General features: G+C 44.1%; 1 protein-coding gene across 3 annotated transcripts in view; it reads right to left on the bottom strand.

Moving 5' to 3' along the window:
• dhx40 (DEAH (Asp-Glu-Ala-His) box polypeptide 40) overlaps positions 1-23,676 on the bottom strand; it is a 42,859-nt gene that overhangs the window by 8,163 nt on the left and 11,020 nt on the right. For all 3 annotated transcript variants that reach the window (XM_072590013.1, XM_072590014.1, XM_072590015.1), the window contains exons 7-16: positions 23,017-23,116; positions 20,639-20,725; positions 15,873-16,055; positions 13,202-13,282; positions 11,579-11,736; positions 9,895-10,009; positions 8,680-8,788; positions 8,391-8,485; positions 4,799-4,868; positions 3,567-3,795 (exon numbers count right to left, since the gene is read on the bottom strand). In XM_072590013.1, coding sequence (XP_072446114.1) covers positions 3,567-3,795; positions 4,799-4,868; positions 8,391-8,485; positions 8,680-8,788; positions 9,895-10,009; positions 11,579-11,736; positions 13,202-13,282; positions 15,873-16,055; positions 20,639-20,725; positions 23,017-23,116 — 1,227 coding nt within the window. The remainder of the gene's footprint in view (positions 1-3,566; positions 3,796-4,798; positions 4,869-8,390; positions 8,486-8,679; positions 8,789-9,894; positions 10,010-11,578; positions 11,737-13,201; positions 13,283-15,872; positions 16,056-20,638; positions 20,726-23,016; positions 23,117-23,676) is intronic.

Here is a 23,676-nt window from a genome sequence, read left to right as displayed (position 1 = left end):
CAACGGATACAATAAATGATATTAGTGGATGTGCAAGTAAAACTTTGACGGATGTGGAAGGCTCCTTTAGGGCCTTGGATAGAGGTGAGGGAGGAGGTGTGGGCGCAGGTTTTACAGTTCCTGCGGTGGCAAGGGAAAGTGCCAGGATTGGAAGGTGGGTTGTTTGGGGGCGTGGACCTGACCAGGTAGTCACGGAGGGAACGGTCTTTGCGGAAGACAGAAAGAGGTGGAGAGGGAAATATATCCCTGGTATTGGGGTCTGTTTGGAGGTGGCGTAAATGTCGGCAGATGATTTGGTTTATGCGAAGGTTGGTAGGGTGGAAGGTGAGCACCAGGGGCGTTTTGTCCTTGTTACGGTTGGAGGGGTGGGGTCTGAGGGCGGAGTTGCGGGATGTAGACGTGATGCGTTGGAGGGTATCTTTAATCACGTGGGAAGGGAAATTGCGGTCTCTAAAGAAGGAGGCCATCTGGTGTGTTCTGTGGTGGAACTAGTCTTCCTGGGAGCAGATCCGGCAGAGGCGGAGGAATTGGGAATACGGGATGGCATTTTTGCAAGAGGTAGGGTGGGAAGAGGTGTAATCCAGGTAGCTGTGGGAGTCGGTGGGTTTGAAAAAAATGTCAGTGTCAAGTCGGTCATCATTAGTGGAGATGGAGAGGTCCAGGAAGGAGAGGGAGGTGTCAGAGATGGTCCACGTAAATTTAAGGTCAGGGTGGAATGTGTTGGTGAAGTTGATGAATTGCTCAACCTCCTCGCGGGAGCACGAGGTGGCGCCATTGCAGTCATCAATGTAGCGGAGGAAGAGGTGGGGAGTGGTGCCGGTGTAATCACGGAAGATCAACTGCTCTACGTAGCCAACAAAGAGACAGGCATAGCTGGGGCCCATACGTGTGCCCATGGATACCCCTTTGGTCTGGAGGAAGTGGGAGGATTCAAAGGTGAAATTGTTAAGGGTGAGGATCAGTTCGGCCAAACGAATGAGAGTGTCGGTGGAAGGATACTGTTGGGGATGTCTGGAGAGGAAAAAACGGAGGACTTGGAGGCCCTGGTCATGGCAGATGGAGGTGTAGAGGGATTGGATATTCATGATGAAGATGAGGCATTGGGGGCTAGGGAAACGGAAGTCTTGGAGGAGGTGGAGGGCGTGGGTGGTGTCTCGAACGTATGTGGGGAGTTCCTGGACTAGGGGGGATAGGACAGTGCCGAGGTAGGCAGAGATGAGTTCAGTGGGGCAGGAGCATGCTGAGACAATGGGTCGGCCAGGGTGGTCAGGCTTGTGGATCTTGGGAAGGAGGCAGAAATGGGCAATGCGGGGTTCCCGGACTATGAGGTTTGAAGCTGTGGGTGGGAGATCTCCTGAGGTGATGAGGTTCTGTATGGTCTGGGAGATGATGGTTTGGGGTCATGATCGAGGGGGCAGTAGGAAGAGGTGTCCTACGTTTGGCTTCAGCGGTGTAGAGGTCAGTGCGCCAGACTACCACTGCGCCCCCTTTATCTGTTGGCTTGATGGTGAGGTTGGGATTGGAGCAGAGGGATTGGAGGGCTGCACGTTGTGAGGGTGAGAGGTTGGAGTGGGGGAGGGAGGTAGACAGGTTGAGGCGGTTAATGTCCTGGATGCAGTTGGAAATGAAGAGGTCGAGGGCAGGTAATAGGCCAGCGCGGGGTGTCCAGGTGGATGCAGGGTGTTGGAGGTGGGCGAAGGGGTCCTCGGAAGGTGGGCGGGAGTCCTGATTGTGAAAGTAAGCTCGGAGGCAGAGGCGATGGAAGAATTGTTCGACCTCACGGCGTGTATTAAATTCATTGATGCGTGGACGGAGGGGGATGAAGGTGAGTCCTTTGCTGAGGACTGATCATTCGTCCTCAGTGAGGGGGAGGTCTGGGGGAGGGATGGTGAAAACTCGGCAGGGCTGGGAGCTGGGATCTGGTGTGGGTGTAGAGCTGGGAGTGGGGGCAGAACTTGTAACTGGAGTGGGTGTGATGGTGGGGGGAATGGGGGTGGAGTCATGAGCAGGGGTAGTGCTCCCCTTGGGGTTCTGGGGGTTGGGGATAGTGACAGTGGGGTTTGTGGGGGCATGTCAGCAGAATGCAGGTGAGTGGCGCTGGTGGGGGCGGAAGTGGTGGTGACCACGGCAGTAGGGGTGGCGGGAGTCACTGAGCATGTGGCATCAGCGATGATGTGAAGGGCAGAAGTGGTGTCAGGTGTGATGCATGAGGAATTGTGAGGGGTGGAAGTGGTTGTGGGAGTGGTCATGATGGGGGAGGAAGTGACATAATCAATCAGCGTGGGGGAGGTAGCTGCATCAGCCGCATGGCTAATAGTGGAATAGGTTCCGAGGCCAGGGGAATCTTCTGGAATGTTTGAGGAGCGCTGGTTATGGAGGTGGGTGGATAAAAGTTTGTTGTACTTACAGTTTTTGATGTTTGAGATGGAATTGAAATACTGTTTGTTGAGAGTATGAATTCTTCTGAGGATGTAGTACAGAGTGGGTCCTTTGCAATTCTGAGAGAGTGTGGCCCTCAGCAGGGGCAGGGCTGACTGGAGAGGGGTTCGGTGCCGGCGCATTGCTGCAAGCGTGGAGTGGAGGATCTTGAAGGAGAACTGTTGCTGGTGTTTTTGAATCTGTAGTCTGTACTGTTTGTCCTGTTCGGGTCCGAACTTTGCTGGTTTAAAGGTGGTCCGGAGTCCGTGTGGGATGAGTTGGTTACGGAGGCAGGCACTGAGGAAGCGAATGTGGCTGTGGTAGCGAGTTTGTTTCATGACATGGTTGAAGAGCTTCAGGGCAGAGGAAATAACCTGGGAGTTGCAGTGGGAGAGGGACTCCCTGAGCTTCTTGTAGAGAGAGGAGGAAAACTTCTTCAAGGCAGGCATTCTTGCAAGAGGATTCGCAGTCGGGTTAAAATCAACTCGGTAAAAACAATGACTGCAGATGCTGGAAACCAGATTCTGGATTAGTGGTGCTGGAAGAGCACAGCAGTTCAGGCAGCATCCAAGTAGCTTCGAAATCGACGTTTCGGGCAAAAGCCCTTCATCAGGAATAAAGGCAGTGAGCCTGAAGCGCGGAGAGATAAGCTAGAGGAGAGTGGGGGTGGGGAGAAAGTAGCATAGAGTGCAATGGGTGAGTGGGGGAGGGGATGAAGGTGATAGGTCAAGGAGGAGAGGGTGGAGTGGATAGGTGGAAAAGAAGATAGGCAGGTTGGACAAGTCTGGACAAGTCATGGGGACAGTTACTGAGCTGCAAGTTTAGAACTAGGGTGAGGTGGGGGAAGGGGAAATGAGGAAACTGTTGAAGCCCTGGGTCAACCCTCACTGACAGCACCTTCACCGCACAGGCTGCAATTGTTCAAGAAGACGGTTCACCGTTACCATCTCAGGGATGAGCAATGAACGCAGGAGTGAAGGGATTTATAAGAGAGAAGCTCACTGATTATGCTCAAGCACAAAAGAACAGACAACGGAGTAATTTACCAGACAGCAACTGAGGCTTAAGAAATCACATCCCAGGATAGGTCACTGTACTGGGAAAAGGAGGGTGAAGGGGAGGTGGTTGGAGAGCGAGGAGGAGCTCACCTGCTTGTTTTTTGGTCTTGTTTAATGCCTCTCTTGGTTGGGCGGTGCTCACTGCCATCTCATCCTTTGCCATGCTGCTCAGCTGGTAAACATCAACCTCGTGTAACTTGGGCAGCAGATCCTTCACCCACTCATAACGGACTGGACACAGTGTTCGCACATAAATCTTTGATGTGGCCATAACATCATGAAAGATGATCCAATCGAGCTGGCTTTCTTGATCAAACAGCTAGAAACAAGTTTGAGAAAGCTACAGTAATGAGATCTTTTATTTTTTAAATTCCATTTCAAAATTTACCCACCATACAACATTTTCAACTCGATGAAAAATATATGCCCTGTCCTTGACCTGGATCTAGACTCCTCACTATCTGTCACCTCTTTTAGCCCAATGAAACATTGTGCCCCTCTAATTCTGGCCTCAAATTATTTTCCCCAACCAGCAATGCCTCTAGCTGTCTAGTTCCTAAGGTTTTCAATTTCTGCAGTAAATTTTTGCCCCCTTTGATGTTCCTTGAAACCCATCTCAATGACCAAGTTTTTGGTCACCAAAGGAACATCTCAATTGCTTTTGCTTAATTATGCTCACGAGACACCTTGAGACCATTTTTTGACATGGAAGGCACTATATAAATGCAAATTTAGCTCAGATCATAGTACACACACTGGGTATGTGCACAGACATGTATCATAGAATTACACAATCATGGAAGGAAGCCATTCAGCCTGTCATGTTCATGCTGGCTTTCTGTTAGTTACTCAGCTAGTCCTATGCCCCTCCCTTTCCCTGTATCCTTACACTTTGTTTTCCACTTCAGATAATGATCAAATCCTCTTTTGAAAGCTGTGACTGAATTTGCTTCCTCTACTCTCAGGCAGGGCATTCCAGATCTTAACAACTCCTTGTGAAAGTATATTTCCTCAGGCAGCCACTACTTTTTTTAAACTAATTACCTTAAATTAGTGTCATCTGGTTACTGACCCTTTTACCAAGGAACAGTTTCGCCCCTGTCTACAAGCCATTATACAATCACAATGTGCTACATGGACTATGGTCTTACTGTCATTGTCTCATGATTTTGAATAGTTCAACCAGTTATCTTCCTAACATTCTCTTTGGGAGGACAGCCCAGTTTCTCTCATCTATCCACGGAACTGAAGTCCCTCAGCCCTTGAACCATTCTTCAAATTCTTGATAAATTCACGATAAACCCAATTATAATAATACATACAATAGAGGACGGATGAATGTGGACAACTGATCCGTGTCCATCCATGGTGTGAAAGGTTTTACCAACAGACCTGCAAGGACATACACCTAATGTTAGTCTTTTATACTTTGTCAGGTTATATATACACCAAATCCTCAGTATCCACAGGGGACAGGGGCATCAACGTTCTAGGATAACAGAAAATATAGATACTGCTACAAAGTAAATCCACCACAAAGAATTGCATAACCAGGTAGGACGAGTCAATGGGGAAAAGTCAGGTGAGGCTTACATCACAACTACCTAGTTCCATGATTAAAAGGAGTCAGTGTATTCTCCAGGCAATCTATGCCAGTCCTTTAAAAGCAAACTTCCTCTGAAGCTGAAAACCTGAAATAAAACAAAGTACTGGAGAAACTCAGCAGGTGTGGCAGCATCTGTGGAGACAGAAACAGAGTTAACGTTTTGGGTTTGGTATGACTCTCCTGCAGAACTCCTGAAGTCACATGGGGCACAAAATGTTAACTCTGTTTCTCTCTCTTCACAGATGCTTCCAGAGCTGCTGAGGTTCTCCAGCAGGTTCTGTTCTGCCCCAGGGTGTTTGTCAGTTTGTACAATAACTAACTTTTGTAAGAGGGTAATTTCCTTCATTCCCTCCCTGTGTGGGGTTTGTATCAGTTACAGAATAAATACAAACTCCTAACTGGGATCCAGGGAATACTTAACAAGGAGGGAAATGGGGCCGAGGAGAAAGTGAGGACTGCAGATGCTGGAGTACCAGAGTTGAAAAATGTGGTGCTGGAAAAACACAGCAGGCCAGGCAGCATCCGAGGAGCAGGAGAATTAACGTTTCGGGCATAAGCCCTTCTTCGGGAAATGGGGCCTGTCAAGGAAAAGATGGGAATCCTGGAAGGGGGTTAGAGATGACCATTCTGGCCTTGTCAGTGATGCTCACACACACTGAATAAATCAAAACCAGCTCAAGTCCACAGCTAATTTCAATTTAACATGAGCCAGAGTCAATTAGAATGCATCGGATTTCCTAATGCCGTCAATGAGAATCATTCCTAATAGACAGGAGATCTTTCTACAAGTCAACGTGGTTCTGCTGACAGTATGATCTTCTACTGAGCTATCGAGGAGACAGTGCATTCAGTCCTGGACTTTCACTTCTGAACTCCAGGTTCAGATTCACCCGAGAGCAGAGAAATTAAAAGCAGCCCAGATCTGCTGGCCGAAAGGGTTCTGTGTGACATGAGTTGGGCAGTCTCTGAAAAGAGGGAAAGGCACAGAGCCAGGCAACAAATCAACCCAAAGTTTGACACAGAATTGGTAGCACAGTTGTAGAGTCACAGTGACAGAACTAAGGGGAAATTTTATCCATATGAATTGGTATCAGCGTTGTCGACCTCGCACCTGCCCAAGTGAAGAGATAGGGAGTAAGGAGGAGGAAATTTGAAATTGGCAACCAATTTCACTGCTGAATGCAGATTACAAAATCCTATCTAAGGTCATCGCCAACCAAGTCAGGTTCGCTGTGGGATTGGTGATTCACCCCAACCAAATCCGTGCTGTACCAGACAGGACAAGCTCAGACAGCCTCACGGTCCTCAGAGATACAGTCGCCTATATGCAGGATAAGGAGTGGATACCTGCCTCAACAGCCTAGACCAGGAGGTCTTTGAGATGATATTGCACATCTACTTGAGGGACATGCTCTTCAAAACTGGCTTTGGGAAGGGAGTCTGCAATTGGATTTCTACTGTCATTGGTAGTGAGGTCTCAATTAACGGGTGGGAATCAGAAAGCTTCCCAATCAGATTTGGAGTCAGGCAGAGCTACCCACTCTCTCCTGCTTCATTTGTGTGTTGCACACAGCCTTTTACTGAATCTATCAGGAAGGATGTTAACCTGAGAGGGGTGACTATTCCAGACAGCGGAGGCCTGCTCAAAGCCTCCCTGTACTTGGATGACATCATCGCTTTCTACTCAGATCTGCTGTCAGTGCAGAAACTCATGAGGAATTGCACAAGTTTGACCTGCCTTCAGGCACCAGGTAAATCGAGGCTAGAGCGAGGCCATGTTCTTTGGGAATTGGACTGACCGATCCCTTATCCCATTGTCGTAAGGACATATTACCTGAAGGTGCTGGGAATATGTTTGGAGGGGCCGGGAAATGTGGAAAACCTTGGGAGGAGTGTATCGTGAAGGTAAGGCAGAAACCAGGCAGATGTGAGCACTGATCCCTCTCTATTGTGGGAAAAAAAGTCTGGTCATCAGGTATGTGTCACAGGTCTGGCCCATCCCTAGGGCATGCACTCCACTTCTTCTGGAGGTCAAAGATGGAATGGGTCTGAAGGGACACATGTACAAAGCCTTAGATGGGAGCAGGGCGGAGCAGAAAGTTGTAGGCTGCACTCAACATTACCTTTATCCTGATGGCCACCTTTGAGTGCAGCTGCGTCAAGCTGTGCATAAACCCTCGGTACACAAACACTAAGTGTCACTACATACTGAGTTTTACCTTAATTATGAAAGATAGGTCCGAACCCATTGCCACAGAACGTTCCAAGTAGTTGGGCCGTTCTGTATCACCTGTCCCTTGTGGAAAAATTTGAGAATGAGAAACACCTTTGACCAAAAGTCCATCAGAAAGTGATCAGCACACAAGGTCATCGAGATCTGCTGGGAAAGAAGAGGGTGGATCCTGTCGGGTGGTTCCCTGAGCATACTGTCAAAGTCATTTGCCTCATTGCCAGAACTTTCCAACAAGCACCAATACATCGTTTGGCTGATGGGGAAAAGGGCAATACCTGTGAGATCCTTCATGTACACTGTCTGCACCATCACAATCTGCCCTCGAAGCAGCTTTGGGGGATGGGGGGTTAGAAAGTCTCACACATCTCCTTCTGGAATATGCCTTTACAAAGGACATCTGGAGGAAGATGCATGATTTGTGTCGAAGTTCATCCTAAGCAGGATTCTGTGCTCTACTACACTCTGTTCCCCAGGACGCACAGCGAGATAAACATCAACTGCACCTAGAGGACCATCAATTTGGTGTAGGACGTTCTTTGGTCCATCCGAAATTTGTTGGTCTTTCCAGAACAAGGAATTAACCTCAATTGGAAATTGCAGACTGGCATATACCAAGGTCCAGGACTATGTGCTGAGGGATGCACTAAATCCAGGGGCAGCCACTGCCAAGGAGTGGTGGGGAAAGACCACTATCTAAGGTCTTTCTGCTAAAGTACAATAGGGGTCCGTTCAGGTAAAGGACTCTTCTGGTGCCTCAGATACATGTAAATAGTACCTTTGATTAATTAAGTAATGCCTTTGGGTTTATTGTAACTATCATGACAATAAAACTCCAATGTTTGTGCTTTTCCCTCTGTCCATAAAGACCATACAGATCTGAACTGCTTTAGCAACTGTGTGTACACAAAGTTTTTTTAATGAATGAAGTACATTTTTGCAATATAAAGAAGTGAAGAGATAGCACCAACGTCTCTCGTCTTGATGAAAGAAAAATTAAAGAATGAAAGTAAACCTGGTCCCGTGAGGGAAGCAGGAGATGGGAATCTCTGGCCATGCTAAGGAGGTACCTGCTTACCTTCTGGCCACGTTGCAGAAATACCCAGCACACAAACATCTTCTCAGCAGCTCAGACCTGGAGCCATTGAAGGTCTCTGAGGGAAAGTCCTTCTTCTGCAGGTAATAACAAAGATTATGGACATTTGATTAAAATTTAAACAGCTGATGGTGCCAGTGTGAGAGAGAGAGCGCACAAACAAATAAGAGTGAGCGACAGAAAATGAAAAGGAAAGTATTTTCTTCACCTGCGGCATTTAAAAATAGTCTTAAAGCTGAAATTCAATGAAAAGACACTCCAGCACTCCTACCTGTTTCAGTTTATCGAGTATTTCTCGTAGCTGTGTCTCCACATTAAATGCAGTCTTCATCGCTCGCCAGTGGATCCAATGTTCACGGCACCAGGAAGCTGGTGAATCACTGAGAATGAGCATCACATGTGAGCATGCACAGGAACAGGGTACAGCAGCAGGCTAACAACAGCTGAGAATGAACAGTTCCCAAAAAGTCCTTGGACTGAGGGGTGGAACTTGCACAGCGTTGTCCCAGATTTCATCCAAATCCTTTCCCGATGGTGCCATCCACACTTTGCCAAAGGGGACACTCTTCGGGTCCAGTGAATTCTGATGGATTTTTGACCACAGGAGGCATCACAGCTTTGCCATGATCCTGTCACTCAGGGTCCGTACAAGTCCCAGCAGTGATTAGCAAACGGAAGCTCTTATCCGATTTTCCCCACTCCAGCAAGGAGCATGGAGAAGAATCGAGATGGTCCTGTTGAGACCAGTTATCTGAGTGCAAACGAGTTATTTCACGGCCTCTAAAGGCCAGCACCACATCAGCTGGTGGATGCATTTGGTAAACCACTGCAATGCTGCATAGTGTGTCACACTCTCAGAGACTCAATTTCTTAATCCAGGCTGACACTCCCAGTACAGCACCAAGGGACTGCTGTTCTTTGGATGAGATAAATTAACCTATCAATTAGGAGCAACAAGATATTGTAAGGCCCCTTCAGCCTGCAATAAGGTCAAGGCTGCTCCAATCATGGCCTCAACTCCACATTCCCACCGACCCTCTTGATCAATCTATCTCAGCCTTAAAAACTTTCAACGATGCTACCTCTATTACTCTCTGGGGAAGAGAGTTCCAAAGGTTCATGATTCTCAGAAAAAGAGAACTCCTTTTCATCACCATATTAAACTTTGCCCTTCTTAAATATTAAAAATCCAGGTTCCCAACATTTCTACATTAACTACACTTCAAAATATTTTAATTGCCTGTAAAGTGCTTTGAGACTTCCCAAGGTCCCAACAGGTACCAGAGAAAAGCAGGTTGTACCTTTTTAATTACCTTTGAGAAGTCCCTTACCTACAACAATATAAAGGCAGCTAAGTTCAGGGATTCCCCACCTCTCCTGTCTACACAAGCCCAGGCATTCTGTACTCTTCCGTCTCTGTTCTGCTAAAGTCAAGTCAACCCTCCCAACAAATTCAACCTGCCATACAACCCTACTCCACACTTACCTCCCTCTGCACTTCTCGAATACGTTGAGTAAGGTGACAAAGTCATTGCTGCCCCCAGCCTCCAGGGCCAGTTCCCGGTGCCTCAGCTCGGCTTCCTGCTGTTTCTCTGGTTTCCCTGTAGGAAGAGTACACAGGATCTCAGCTCACTGTCCTCCTTACCAGCCAGCTATACACACCCCATGCTTTCCTTGTTTCTTTTCCATGACAGAAAGAACAGTTGGCAATTCAGTCCATCGAGCCTGCTCCTTTGTTCAATAAGATTGTGACAGGTCTGGTTGCAGCCTTAACTTCACCCTCCTGTCTGCCCCCCCCATCTCCCCCCCCATAACACTTGTCTCTATCATCAATCATTAATCTGTCCAATTGACCCTTGAATATATTCAATGAACCAGATTCTACTCCTCTGTGGGGAAGAGAGTTCCAAAGACTAATGACCCGAGAGAAGAAATTTCTCCTAATTTCTTCCAGCTGAGGGTGAAGTTGGAGGTAGACAGTAAGAAGGGGTAAGAGGTAGTTACCATGGCTGATCCTATATAACTTTAACACAGGCTCATCTAGCAGTGGCCTTTGCGCAGCAATCAAAGAGTTCCATTCCTGGCTGGTCCAGTTTTTCTCCTCAGTAGAACAAATTGTTGAGGAGGACCGTAGTAACACTGTAGCCACCTGTCGGTGTTCACTCAATAACTGTAGTATGTTATTTCTCGGGGTATGGTGCGCACAGCTGTATTTGGAGCTTTTATACAAGTGTCACCTATATGATTTACTCCCAAATGTGTGTTCTTGCATTAAATTGCTAAGATAGCAAGTCACTAGTATTGGATGGGCTCTCACCCGTAGTCAGAAGGTCATGGGTTCAGACCTCCTTACAGAAATTTGAACCAATAACCTAGGCTACTGCCCACGTGCATTCTGTTTCTTGAGTGACTTATAATAATTCAATTCAAAGTAGGTGGTTTTCCAGATTCTGTAACAGGATCTTCAAAAAAAGGCTTCTTTGCAAAGAATACACTGAGACTTGGATGCAGTGGTGGAACTGGATTAACATTTGCCCTCAGAGCTTACAACTCCACTCAACAATTCCCCGTCCCACTTCATGCTGACTGGCACTTCTTTATATAGATATCTACCTATTTGTTAATCAACTTGTTCAGAGATGTTACAACACACCTCAGAACCAGGTAGCACATGCCTCCAGGCTTACAAGCATGGACACTAACTACCACTGTAATATAACAGCTCTAGACATCTAAATATATTAACTAACAATTAACATTTGTTTGCCTTATTATCTTCAACAGGTAGATATTTAGAATCCATTAACAGAAGCTATTTGATGCAAATACTTTCCTCCAGCAACTAAAATCAAAACCAATATGCATTCACACAGCATCTTTTTTGGGGTATTTATTGGCCAATAATATGCATTCAACCAATTTCCCAGAACATCAGCCTCAGGTTTTGGATCACTAGTCTTAGTGACATTACCAATAACCCCATGCCATCCCTCTTTAATGTGACAAAATGTCCATGAGTTGGCCAGCCATTTCATTGCTGTAAAATCCTACAGAGTACAAAGTGGCTGCCATTTTTCCCCACGTAACAGTGCCTGCAGCTCAATGTTTGGAGGTGACATGATAAGTTGCCAATTCTTACCCAAGAGGTCATTCCTCTGCCCCATTTTTACCTGGTCGAACGAAAACGCTTTCCACTGACAGCATGGCAGCCACTGGAAGCAAAAGATATTCGCAGCCTATGGCCGCGGCTTTTATCAGTGCCCGGGTCAGAGACGGCCGGAGAGGAAACTCAACCATCAGCTGCCCAAGTTTGGTCACACAGCCTGTCCTGAGAAAAGGAGAAACAGAAATAAGCAATGATTAGCAAAGACTCTGCAAGTGCTGACCACTGCCTTGTCTCTCAGGTGAATGTTAAAGATACAAAAGATACACTTCGCGAAAGAGTAGGGGTGTTCTCTGCAGTACTCGGGCCAAAACATATCTCTCAATTAACCAAAACTGATTAGCTGTCCAGTAAGAAGAGGGGGTGTTTTCTTGGTAATGACACTGCACTAGTCACATCCAGAGGTTCAGTTCAACAGGTGCTGGGGCCATTTGAATACAAATAACAAAATTTGCAATTGACAGGTAGTGTCAGCAAAAGTGACTATGCAACTATCAGCAATTGTCTTTGTGAATCTACCTGTTTCACTAATGTACTTCAGGGAAGGAAATCTGCCTACCCAGTCTGGCCAACATGTGATTGCAAAGTCACTGCAGTAATAGTTGCTCTTAATTGCCCTTCAAAGTGGCCCAACAAATCACTCAGCTCAAAGGTAATAAGCAGTGGGTAAAAAATGCCAGTCTTGCCAGCACTTCCCACATCCCATTAAAGACTAAGGAAAAGAAATCTAATTGCTGTTTGCTGTGAAAAAAGAGCCACCATCTTTGCAACATTCCATCAGCACTTTGAGATGTCCTAAGGATGCGAAAGATGTTACATAAATGTAAGTCTTTGTCTTTTATTGGATATCAGGGGTCCTGTTCAGCCAGAGTTAAATGCTACTCTTTAATGAGCTCAGGACTATTAAGGAGGGAGCAGAGGGGTCCTCAATAGGTGAATTATTGTGTTACTCATTAATATGGACCTCTATGTGCCTCAGGTGAGCCAGCTGTCTTCTGTGATGGGGAAGCAGCCTATGTTTGCTTCAAAGTCCAGAGGGTGGTGGATGATTTAACTATCAATTGGAATTCTTTAAATAAAATCAGAACAAGCCAGAAATATGCAAATGGTTATTTAGCAATTTTATGAGAATCATAGAATCTCAACAGTCTGGAAGCAGGCCATTTGGCCTATCAAGTCCACACCACGCCTCCAAACAGCATCCCACCAAGACCCTCACTATCTCTGTAACCTTGCATTTCCCATGGCTAATCCACTTAGCCTGTAATCCCTGGACACTATCAGCAAGTTAGCATGGCCAATACACCTAACCTGCACATCTTTGGACTGTGGAAGCAAACTGGAACACCTGGAGGAAATCCATGCAGACACAAGGAGCATGTGCAAATTCCACACAGACAGTCGCCCAAGGCTGAAATTGAACCAGGGTCCCTGGCGCTGTGAGACTGCAGTGCTAACCAATGAGCCACCATACTGCCCTTTAGACAGTATAAGACAGTTTAACATTGTGTTTGGGCGAGTGTCAGTTGGCAGCACATTTTGTCACTGAGTTTCAGGATTGTGAGATTAACGCTGGCACACAAGCTCATATTCTAGGATCACTTTTTGCAAGATGGAGTCACTCACTCACCTGTCAATAGCATCATTCTGGTAGAGGTTCTTCAGTGCCTCCAGGATGTGCCTCTCCTCTGGGCTATCGAGGTAAGGAAACCTAGGGAGGCATTGAACAAAGCATACTCAGCAGAGTGGAAAATTTTACAGAGGACAATGTTTGCCTGGTTGTGAGAGGAACTGGACTGAGTGACTTATGCTGCATCAAGCAGGAAGACCCCACCCCATTCCATATTGATCTCAATGGAAAGGTTGCTTTAATTAGTCTTTCCTTGTTGTCCTGGAAAGTGGTATGATTGTAGATGGAACTCACCAATTGCTCCCTATCTGAGTGAGGATGCTCCACAATAATCCAAACAACGAATGAGCCTTCCTCATGACAGGATCCATTATTCTGGTCTCTGGATAATCCTGCTAACCAGTGCCATCCTCACTGGGTTAATGCTGAGCATTGCTAGATTTGCCAGTGTGATTTGAGCTGGTCAAACTCCAACAGGACCCCTTAGCATTCAGCCAGAAGGTGACTCCCTGAATCCTGGTTCTGCCAAATTCCAGACTTGGAGGGGGATGTCTGCACCTCTCGTCAGGGCAACAGAAAGTTTAGCCAAGGGCTCAGGAAACTCTTAATTTTTGATTGGCGTTCACACAAACAGAAGCAACCAGTTGATTTTAAATAAAAATCCTTAGTACCCCTCACAGGCAGGAGAGAGGGAAACTTAGAGATCCTACAACTCAGCACTATCCGGTGATACCTGCTGGAAAGTACATGTGGATGGACACCTGGGTTGTACACAATGTGATGCCTTCCATAGTTGATAAACCTGCTGCTGCTTGAGATGTGAAAGAGTTAATTTGTTCTGCTGACACGTAAGATTTGGATGTCCTGGGGGGAGGGTGATATGTTTCTCTGTATTCGCAGGCAGAATGTAAAAATTTATATAGCCATCTCCTGCAATTCAGAATCAATTTACTTACATTGTTTCTGGAAATAATCAAATCACTAAATTGTGTCTTGAGTGGTATGGGGGAGTGGCAGGGGATTGTCTTGTTGGCATTACTGATGGCGCTTGTTCCTTTGTTCAGAGAGCCTCGCTTGACATGCTCCGCAAGCATCACAAAGAGTGTTAAGTGATCCTCCAAAAGCTTGTACTTGCTTAATAAACTTTGGCCGTTCACAGGAGTTGGTGTATTGCAGTTGCATCAAGTGTGTAAGAATCTCAAGAAAAAGAACCCAACACTGTTCACTTGTGAAATTTGGAGCCTGGGACATGGTATCTTCAGGAGACATTTATGGATAAGATATTTTCCTGAGCGCATCAATATCATGTCTTTTGATGAAACCCATCTACAATGTCACTGCAGAAAATCACTCAAATGCTTAGGCGACTACAGTGATTAATGTCAATCTGTCCAATTGGCAAAGTCAGGGCTGCCTGGGAGGCATTGAGCAGAAATCAAGAAAATCCCCAATAGAGATGGAAAGCAGCTGGAGCCCTGGACTTTGAAACTTTGCTGCATTTGTCATAGTTATGTTGGCATGGAGGGAACTCTCTGTGAGAAAAGTATTCAACAGGAGAGGATAGGATTTGGTCCTCTGTGATTCAATCCAATGGAATGGAAAGGGATTTGATTAATTCTGACTCTACAGTAATCGCACACCAGCTCCAGATGTCTGCAGCAGTTTGTCCATACCTGGTTACCACATAATCTCTACTGCATACTTTATACACATGGAGAGTTATAGAGGCATGCAACATGGAAACAGTCCCTTCAGTTCAACTCATCCATGCTGGCTAAGCTTCCCAAACTAAATAAGTCCCATTTGCTTACATTTGGCCAATATCCCTCTAATCCCTGTCCAAATGTCTTTTAAATGTTGTAACTGTACCTGCATCTATCACTTCCTTTGGCAGTTCATTCTGTACATGTACCACTCTGTGTGTAACAAAGGTGCCCCTCAGGTCTCCAAAATCTTTCCTCTCTCACCTTTAAAACTGTACTATCTAGTTTTGTATTCCCCGACACCTTAGGGAAAATACCTTTGCTATTCACCTCATCTATACCCCTCATTAGTTTATAAAGCTCTATAAGGTGACCCTCCAATATCATATGCACCAGAGAAAATTGTCCCAGCCTCTCCAACCTTTCCTTATAACTCAAACCCTCTAATCATGATAACATTCTCGTCAATCTTTTTTGCACCCTTTCCAATTTAATAACATCCTTCCTATAGAAGGGAGACCAAAAGTGGCCTCACAAACATCCTGTACACCCACAACATTATGTTTTAACTCCAATAATCAATGCTCTGACCAATGAAAGCAAGCGTGCCAAATGCCTTTGTCACCACCCTGTCTACCTATGATGCCACTTTCACCCACCCTGTCTACCTATGATGCCACTTTCAAGGAACTGTGTACCTGAACCCCTAGGTCACTCTGTTCAACATCACTCCCCAGAGCCCTACCATTAAGTCCTGCCCTGGATTGTCTTACCAAAATGCCAAACCTCAGATTCAGCTAAATTAAACTGCATCTGCCACTCCTTGACCCATTGGCCCAGCTGATCAAGATCCCACTGTACTCTTAGATAACCTTCTTCACTGAGAGGCCCTGACTGCGGACAATATAATCTAACTCTGTGGCAGAGTGGGAGCAGGAAGAATGGAAACAGTAGCCAAACTACATTACCCTACAACATTATTCACACCAAGACACTTCAGGGTAAGGATCACAAATGATAAACTTGTTCTCTGGATCTCTGGGACCATGTGATCAGGCATGCATGTCTCCCAGAATAATTTGCTGTAAATCCTGTAACATTTTCCAGCAGATGTTCTCCCAGCTCTTCCTGCTCGTTGCACAGCTTCACTCCTGTGACAGACAATTGCAAAGGGGTTAAAGCTGTAAACTGGAAAGAATGTTCACCTTAAATAATACAGACACTTCTCCAGTGATATGCTGAAGAATCAAAATAGTCTTTTCAATCAATGAACCAATCGCTAATTTTAAATTGTTTTTAGATTTTGCGCACAAAAGAAAAATAGGAAATAGAGGCCATTCAGTCCACTGAGCCTGTACCATTATTCAAATAGATCAGGGCCGATTGTCCACCTCTATGCCAATTTATCCCCATATCCTTTGACGTCATTTGTCCCCAGGGTGAACAGGGAGGGCTTAGGGATATTAGATTGCAGATATTATATCATATCAGGGAGACAGAAAGTTACATGGATACCTTGTTCCAAGAGAAGGTCATGCTCCCTGGATTAGGTAATTCAATTTAGAATTAGATTTATTGTCACGTGTACTCAAGCACAAAGTACAAGAGCACAGTGCCATGTGTACAATGTAGCCACAAGTGGCGCCATCTTAGGTACAAATCTTAGGCACTAAAATAGATTAGGTACAGAAATAGAGAAAAGCTAAAAGTTGTACATTGTATATCACAGTTCATGTGTGTGTGTGTTTTCAAGAAAGGCACATATAGCAGGACTGAGGTGGTAGTGGTTAAAGTGTCTGTAAGCATCCAATAGTTATAAACTCTCTGCAAGCTGTGTGGGCAAGAGTAGCAACTGCAAGGTGAATTAGTGCATTGGTCACAACACCATGCTAACACGGGGCAATTCAAATGGGAGGGAGCAAATAGAAGTGTAGTGCTAGGGGACATTATAATTAGAGGGACAAATACTGTTCTTTGCAGGTGTTTGCACAAGTACTGAAGACTGAAATAAAAACAGAAATTTCTGGAGAAACGCAGGAGGTCTGGCAGCACCTGTGGGAAGAAAGCAGAGTTAACGTTCCAAGTGTAGTGACTCTTCTTCAGATTCTGCAGCAATTTCTGTTTCAGAACTTCAGCATCAGCAGGTTTTTGTGTTTTATTTAGTCCCAACGATTGTGTTGACTTCATGGAGTCTGGATTATGATATCTCCTCAGGATTGTGGAGGAACTGGGAGTAGGAGGGGAGGGATCCAGTTGTCATCGTCCATGTTGGTACTAATGACATCGATAAGACTAAAAAGGTTCTGCTGAAATATTTTGAATTCAGAGTTAAAATAGAAAAGCCAAAGTATTACCTTGGGATGACTACCTTTTCCACAAGCAAATAAAGCATTAGGCAAATAAATTCAAGGAATTAAGTGCATAGCTCAAAGATTGGCTTAGGGAGGAACAGGTTTCAATGAGCACTAACACCAACACTCAGGTAGAATGGACTAGCCCAGTTGTACAGGCTTCACTTGAACTGTGTTTAGACCAGTGGCCTGTTGAATCCAATAACCAGGGCTGCAGAGAAGGTTTGAAATAAATGAGTTGAGAAAGAGTATGGGAGGGGGGGAAACACAGGCTTACAATGCAACAGGATATCACTCATTACAGGGTAGCTATTTGAATAATGATGTTTAAAGTGGGACTGGAAGGGACAGGGTAAAAATATAGAAAACTATCAATACTTAGGGTCAAAGGGGGAGAAAAAAATGAAAAAAAGGCAAAAGGCTGGTGTAGCTAAATGTTTATCATATTTTGAACAAAATAAAATGAATTATCATAACAAGTACAAGCTCATGTGCATTATCTTGGAGCCATGATATAATCTTTTAGCCAAAACAGAGACATGGTTAAAAGGAAAACAAAGGTGGGAACAAACTATTCAGCTATTTGTGATTTTTCAAAAGGACAAGCTGGAAGGAAAGAGTGGAGGGGTAACATTGTCCCTATGAAATAGGCTGCATAGGAGAGTGAGAAATGAATATGCATCAGAAGATGTGGACCTCACACAAATGGGAGCAAGAAATAACAAAATGACTGGTGGGAGCAACGTACAGGACACACTAAAAGTAGTGTGTCTGTAGGACAGAGGAAAGATCAGGAGATATTAAGACCAATTAAAAACAACTGTAATTTAATCATAGGTGATTTTAAACTTCATGGGGGGAATCAAAGTGGCAGAGCTCGGATTCATAGAGTGTATTCTGGACAGTTTCCTAGAACAATATGTTGTGGATCCAGGTAGGGATTAGGCTGTCTTAGATCTGGAAACGTGTAATGACACTGGTTTTAAAAATGATCTTAGAGTAAAAAATCTCTGGGAAAAGAGACTATAATATGATAGAATTTATAATTCGGCTTGAGAGGGAGGACTCTATGACTCTAAGAGCTGTGTTAAAATTAAATAAGGATAAATCCAAATGAAAGATGACTGAATGGGCTGGAGTGGACTGGTAAAGGAATTTAACAGAAAAGATGGTTGGGGAACAACTGTCAGACAGTTAAGAAAATAGTTCATGACACACAACAAAGATATATCCTAACGAGAAGGAGGATTCTGGGAAGGGGATAAACAGACCATAGTTAGCCAGGGAAGTTCAGGATAGCATCACATTGAAAGAATTGGCAAGGATTAGTGGCAAACCAGAGGATTGGAAAAGTTTTAAAAACTAGTGGAAGATAGTCAAAACAAAACTAATGATAAAGAAAATAAACTTTAAGTGTAAACAAGCAAGTAATATCAAGATGGACAGCAAGAGTTTCTTTAAATATGGAGGAGGAGGAGAGAAACCAAAGTAACCATAGGAAATAATCACAGGAACCAGGAAATAGCAAAGAAGTTGAGTAAATACTTTGCATCAATCTTCATGATAGCAGATATTAACACCATTCCAAAATTATTAAATAATCAAGGAGCAAAGGAGAGGGAGGAATTCAATGCAACTGCTACCACTAGAGAAAAAGTGTTAGGGATTCCAACAGGTCTAAAGACTGATATGTCCCCTGGATCTGATGGGGTGAACTCCAGAATATTAAAAGGATGTAGTTACAGAGAAACTAGATGAACTGGTCATAAATCTTCTAATAATCCTTTGATACTGGAAACATCCTAGAGTATCAGAGTAACTGCCAATGTAACAATCCGTTCAAAAAGGGAAAAAGACATAGAAAAGTAACCATGGGCCAATTATCTTAACATCTGATACAGGGAAGATTCTAGAATCAATTATAAGGGATATAACAGTAGAATATTTAGAAATACATAATTGGAGTCAGGATGGCTTAATGCAGGGAAAATTATGCCTGACAAATTTATCAGAATCCTTTGAGGAGGTAACAAATAAGATAGATAATGGGGAAACAGTAGGTGTAATATATTTAGATTTATTAAGGCGTTCAACACATTGCACTACTTAAAGGAGCCAGTGGTGTTATGAGTAATATAGTGGCATAGATAGAGGACTGGCTAACTAATAGAAGACATACTTGGATTAAGGGATGATTTTCAGGATGGCAACTAGTGGACTGCCGCAGGGATCAGTGCTGGGGCCACAATTACTCCCAATATATATTCATAACTTGGATGAGGAAAGTGAATTTCCACAGCCAAGTTTGTAGATGACACAAAAGTAGGTAGGGAGGCAAGTGTTGAGATGACACAGTCTGCACAGTTACAGACAGGCTCTGCAAGTGGGTCAAAACTTGGTAGATGGAATATAATATGGGAAAATGTAAGGTAATGCACTTTGGCAAGAAGAATAGAGAAGAATATTACTTCTCTATTGCAGCACAAAAGAATTTGGGAATCCTTTGCATAATTCACAGAAAGATAGCATACAAACTCAGTAAGTAATAAGGGAATCAAATAGAATGTTGACCTTCATTTTAAAGAGAATGGAGTATAAATATAGGGAGGCCTTGCTAAATTTATGTAAGGCACTAGTTGGACTACATCTACAATACTGTGAACGGTTTTGGTTGCCTTATCAAAGAAAAGAAATATTGGAATTGGAGGCAGTCCATTAGGTTGATCCCAGGATGGAAGGCTATTCTTATGAGAAGAGGTTGAGTAGGTTGGCCCTGTATTTGCTGGAGTTGAGAGGAACGAGAGGTGACCTTATTGAAATGTACAAGACACTTAAAGGCTTTAACATGCTGGATGCAGGAAGGGTGTTTCCCTTTGCAGAAAAGTCTAGGACCAGAGGATATAACCTCAAAATAAGGGGTCACCAAGTTAAGACACAGCTGTGGAGCTGAGGAGTTTTCCTCTCAGAGGGTAGAGAATCTGTGGAATTCTTTACCACAAGAGGACTGTCGAGTATTGGCCATTACATAAATTTAATGCTGAGATAGACATTAGTCATTATAATTATTAATTGTACTTAAGGGAATCAAGGTCTACGGGTTAAGGCTGGAAAGTGGAGTTGAGGATTGTTGTATCAGACTTGATTTTACTGAATCACAGAGCACATCCAGGGCAGAACTGCCTCCTTCTGCACCTACGTCATATGGTTTTAAGATAACAGAAAGGTGATTTACTCCGTTGGAATTCTATTTCATTTGAATGAATAGGGTGTTCAGTGGATTAGAATTCTATACAATGGAACACATTGGAAACAGACCAGAATTCTGTGCATGTACCTGGTGTGTTTACTTTGAATGAATTATAATCATATTTTTAGAAACTTACTTTGATATTGGAACCACCTCCAGTATGTCAAGCCCAACACGTGGGTTGTGATTCAGCTGCTTCACAAAACCACAATCTACGACGTATCTGTACTTAAAGAGACAGGAAGTCTGTTAACTAACGTTACACAATTCCAGCAAGAAGTTCCAATCACAAAATGCAATCCATACTGCCTCATGAATGGACACTCAATTCTATGAGAATATTTCAGGTTAAAAATTAAATCTTTTACTCCTTGGCTGAAGTCCAGTTCTATTCAATGTTACGTTCATGTTGTAACTTTGGAGTCTATCATCTGGCACATCACTAAACAAACTTTTAAATGAGATAAATACAGAACTTGCATTTATATAGCACCTTTCACAATCTCGTCATTCCAAAGCACTTTACAGCTAATCAAGTGCAACTGAAGTGAAGTCACTGTTGAAACATAGGAAACATGACAGCCAATTTGCACACAGCAAGATCCTACAAATAAAGGAGGGATAATAATCAGATAATCTACTTTAACAGTGTAGGGTTGAGATTAAATTTGGCAAGGATATAGCAGAGAAATGTTTTGCTTCAGGGAGCAGACAAGAGTCTCTGTTTAGTCTTGACTGATAGGTGGCACCTCTGACAGTACAGTAATCTCTCTGTCCTTTACTGAAGTATTCACTTAGACTGTGTACTAAATGTTTATGGAATGCATTTTCCCTTTATTGGCAGAGGTCCCTCAGCATTGATTAATAAGTCAGGACACAATCCTGTGAGGGAAATTAACAGACTTATTCATTAACATGGTCTTGATAAAAGGACTATGTTAAAGGGTGCGCAGGAACAGAGACCTGGATGAATATGGACATACATCATTAGAAAGTGGCAGGACAGATAGTGAGAACTGTTGATAAAGCATACAATGTTCCAGACAACATTAACAGGAGGACAGAGTACAAGAACAGGGACATTATGATGGACTTGTATAAAATGCTGGTTAGATCTCAGCTGGACTATTGTGTACAGTTTTAGGTGCCATACTACACGAAGGAAGTGAACGTATCAGATAGAATGCAGAAGAGGGTTTTGAGAATGGTTCCAGGGATAAGAAACTTCAGTTATAAGGAATGATTAGATAAGCAAAGATTAGAGAAAGTAGGACTGTTTATCTTGGAGAAGAGAAGACAAAGAGGCGATTGAGAGAAGTTTGCAATATCTTGAGGGTTCTGCACAGAGTGGATAGGGAGGAACTGTTCCAGCTCATAAACGGATTGAGAACCAGAGGGCACAGTTTGTGTTTTTCAAGAGAAACAAATGCAAGGCGAGATAAACCTTTTTCACACAGCATGTGATTAGGGGTCTGGAGTGCACTGCCTGGAAGTGTGGAGGAGACAGGTTCAAGTGAGGCATTCAATGGAATATTACTTTATTTGTTGCAATGTGCAGCATTGCAGGAAAAAAAGGCAGGAAATTGGCACTAAGTCAAAATGCTCAGAGAGCTGGTACAGAAATGATAGGATGAATGGCTTTCTTCTGCACTGTAACAATTCTGGAATTTTATGAAATGTGTATGTGTGGATATTTGGCCTGTTCAGTAATTCCCTCCATGGTCAAACAGCACCAATGCTCAGTCTCGACTTGTGTGTCATTTCCCAGTGTGACTGAAGGTAACATAGTCAGTTGGACAGATGGTGGTTGTGGAATAAGGGTGAGATTGTGGAGGGCAATCAGACTCCAACAGTAACATCAAGGCTTCACGTCATAGAGGCATACAACACGGAAACACACCCTTCCAGCCAAATCATCCACACCAACCAGACATCCCAATCTGACCTAGTCCCATTTGGCCCATATCCCTCTAAACCCTTCCTATTCATATACCCATCCAGATGCCTTTTAAGTGTTGTAATTGTACCGACCTCCATCACTTCCACAGGCACCTCATTCCATTCCCATACCACCCTCTACGTAAAAAAGTTGCCCCTCATGTCCTTTTGAAGACTTTCCCCTCTCACCTTAAGCCGATGCCCTCCAGCTTTGATGTCCCCCACCCTGGGAAAAAGACCTTGGCTATTCACCCTATCCATCCTCCTCATGATGCTATAAATCTCGATAAGGTCTCCCCGCAGCCTCCAACACTCCAGGGAAAATAGCCCCAGGCTATTCAGCCTCTTCCCATAGCTCAAACATTCCAACCCTGGCAATGTCCCTGTAAATCTCTTCTGCGCCCTTTCAAGTTTAATGACATCCTTCCTACAGAAGGGCGACCAGAATTGTACGCAGTATTCCAAAAGTGTACAGCTTCAACATAACATTGCAACTCCGATACTCAATGTTATGACCAATGAAGGCAAGGCACCAGCATCTTCTTCACTTCCCTGTTGACCTGCAATTCCACTTACCTTATTCCATCAATAGTCAGGGAAGTGGCTGCAATATTTGTAGCAACGACGCATTTCCGAATGTGAGGTGGAGCAGGAAGAAAAACCTTCCTCTGTTGATCTGATTAAGAAATTACAGTTAGGATAGAGATCAGAGTATCTTACATTACAACTAAAACAATGCCTCCATAGTCAGACACAGCTTATTAGCTGAATGTCTGGCTGAGAGAAACTCTAGGTGCTGAGCATGGGTGTGTTTGGTTCTGGCGTCCCAATCAAATGCCACAGGGCAGGTGCAGCACAGGGTTAGATACAAAGTAAAGTTCACTCGACACTCACCCCATCAAACAACCCCAAAACAGGAACAGCATGGAGTTAGGTATGGAGTAAAGCTCACTAAACACTGTCCAAATAAACATTCACTAAGCAATTAGTGCACCAACTGGATACACAGTAAAGCTCTCTTTAGCAAGTGTACACCCAAATATTTGAGATGGGCTTTTGTAATACAGCAAAAGCATTTTTCTTCATTTTACACAAGAATTAATCTCATCTGAATTACTCTAACAATTTACAATCAGTCTGTGCTGGGGGCCAATATCTGTCATCAACCCAACAGGAACCACTACAAGCTCCTTTCACTGAGAAGGGACAGACTGCAGAAATGGGTTGGTACATACA

The sequence above is a fragment of the Chiloscyllium punctatum genome, chromosome 19 (genome assembly GCF_047496795.1).
Source record: "Chiloscyllium punctatum isolate Juve2018m chromosome 19, sChiPun1.3, whole genome shotgun sequence".
Lineage (NCBI taxonomy): Eukaryota > Metazoa > Chordata > Chondrichthyes > Orectolobiformes > Hemiscylliidae > Chiloscyllium > Chiloscyllium punctatum.
This window is presented reverse-complemented; position numbering and strand designations above follow the sequence as displayed.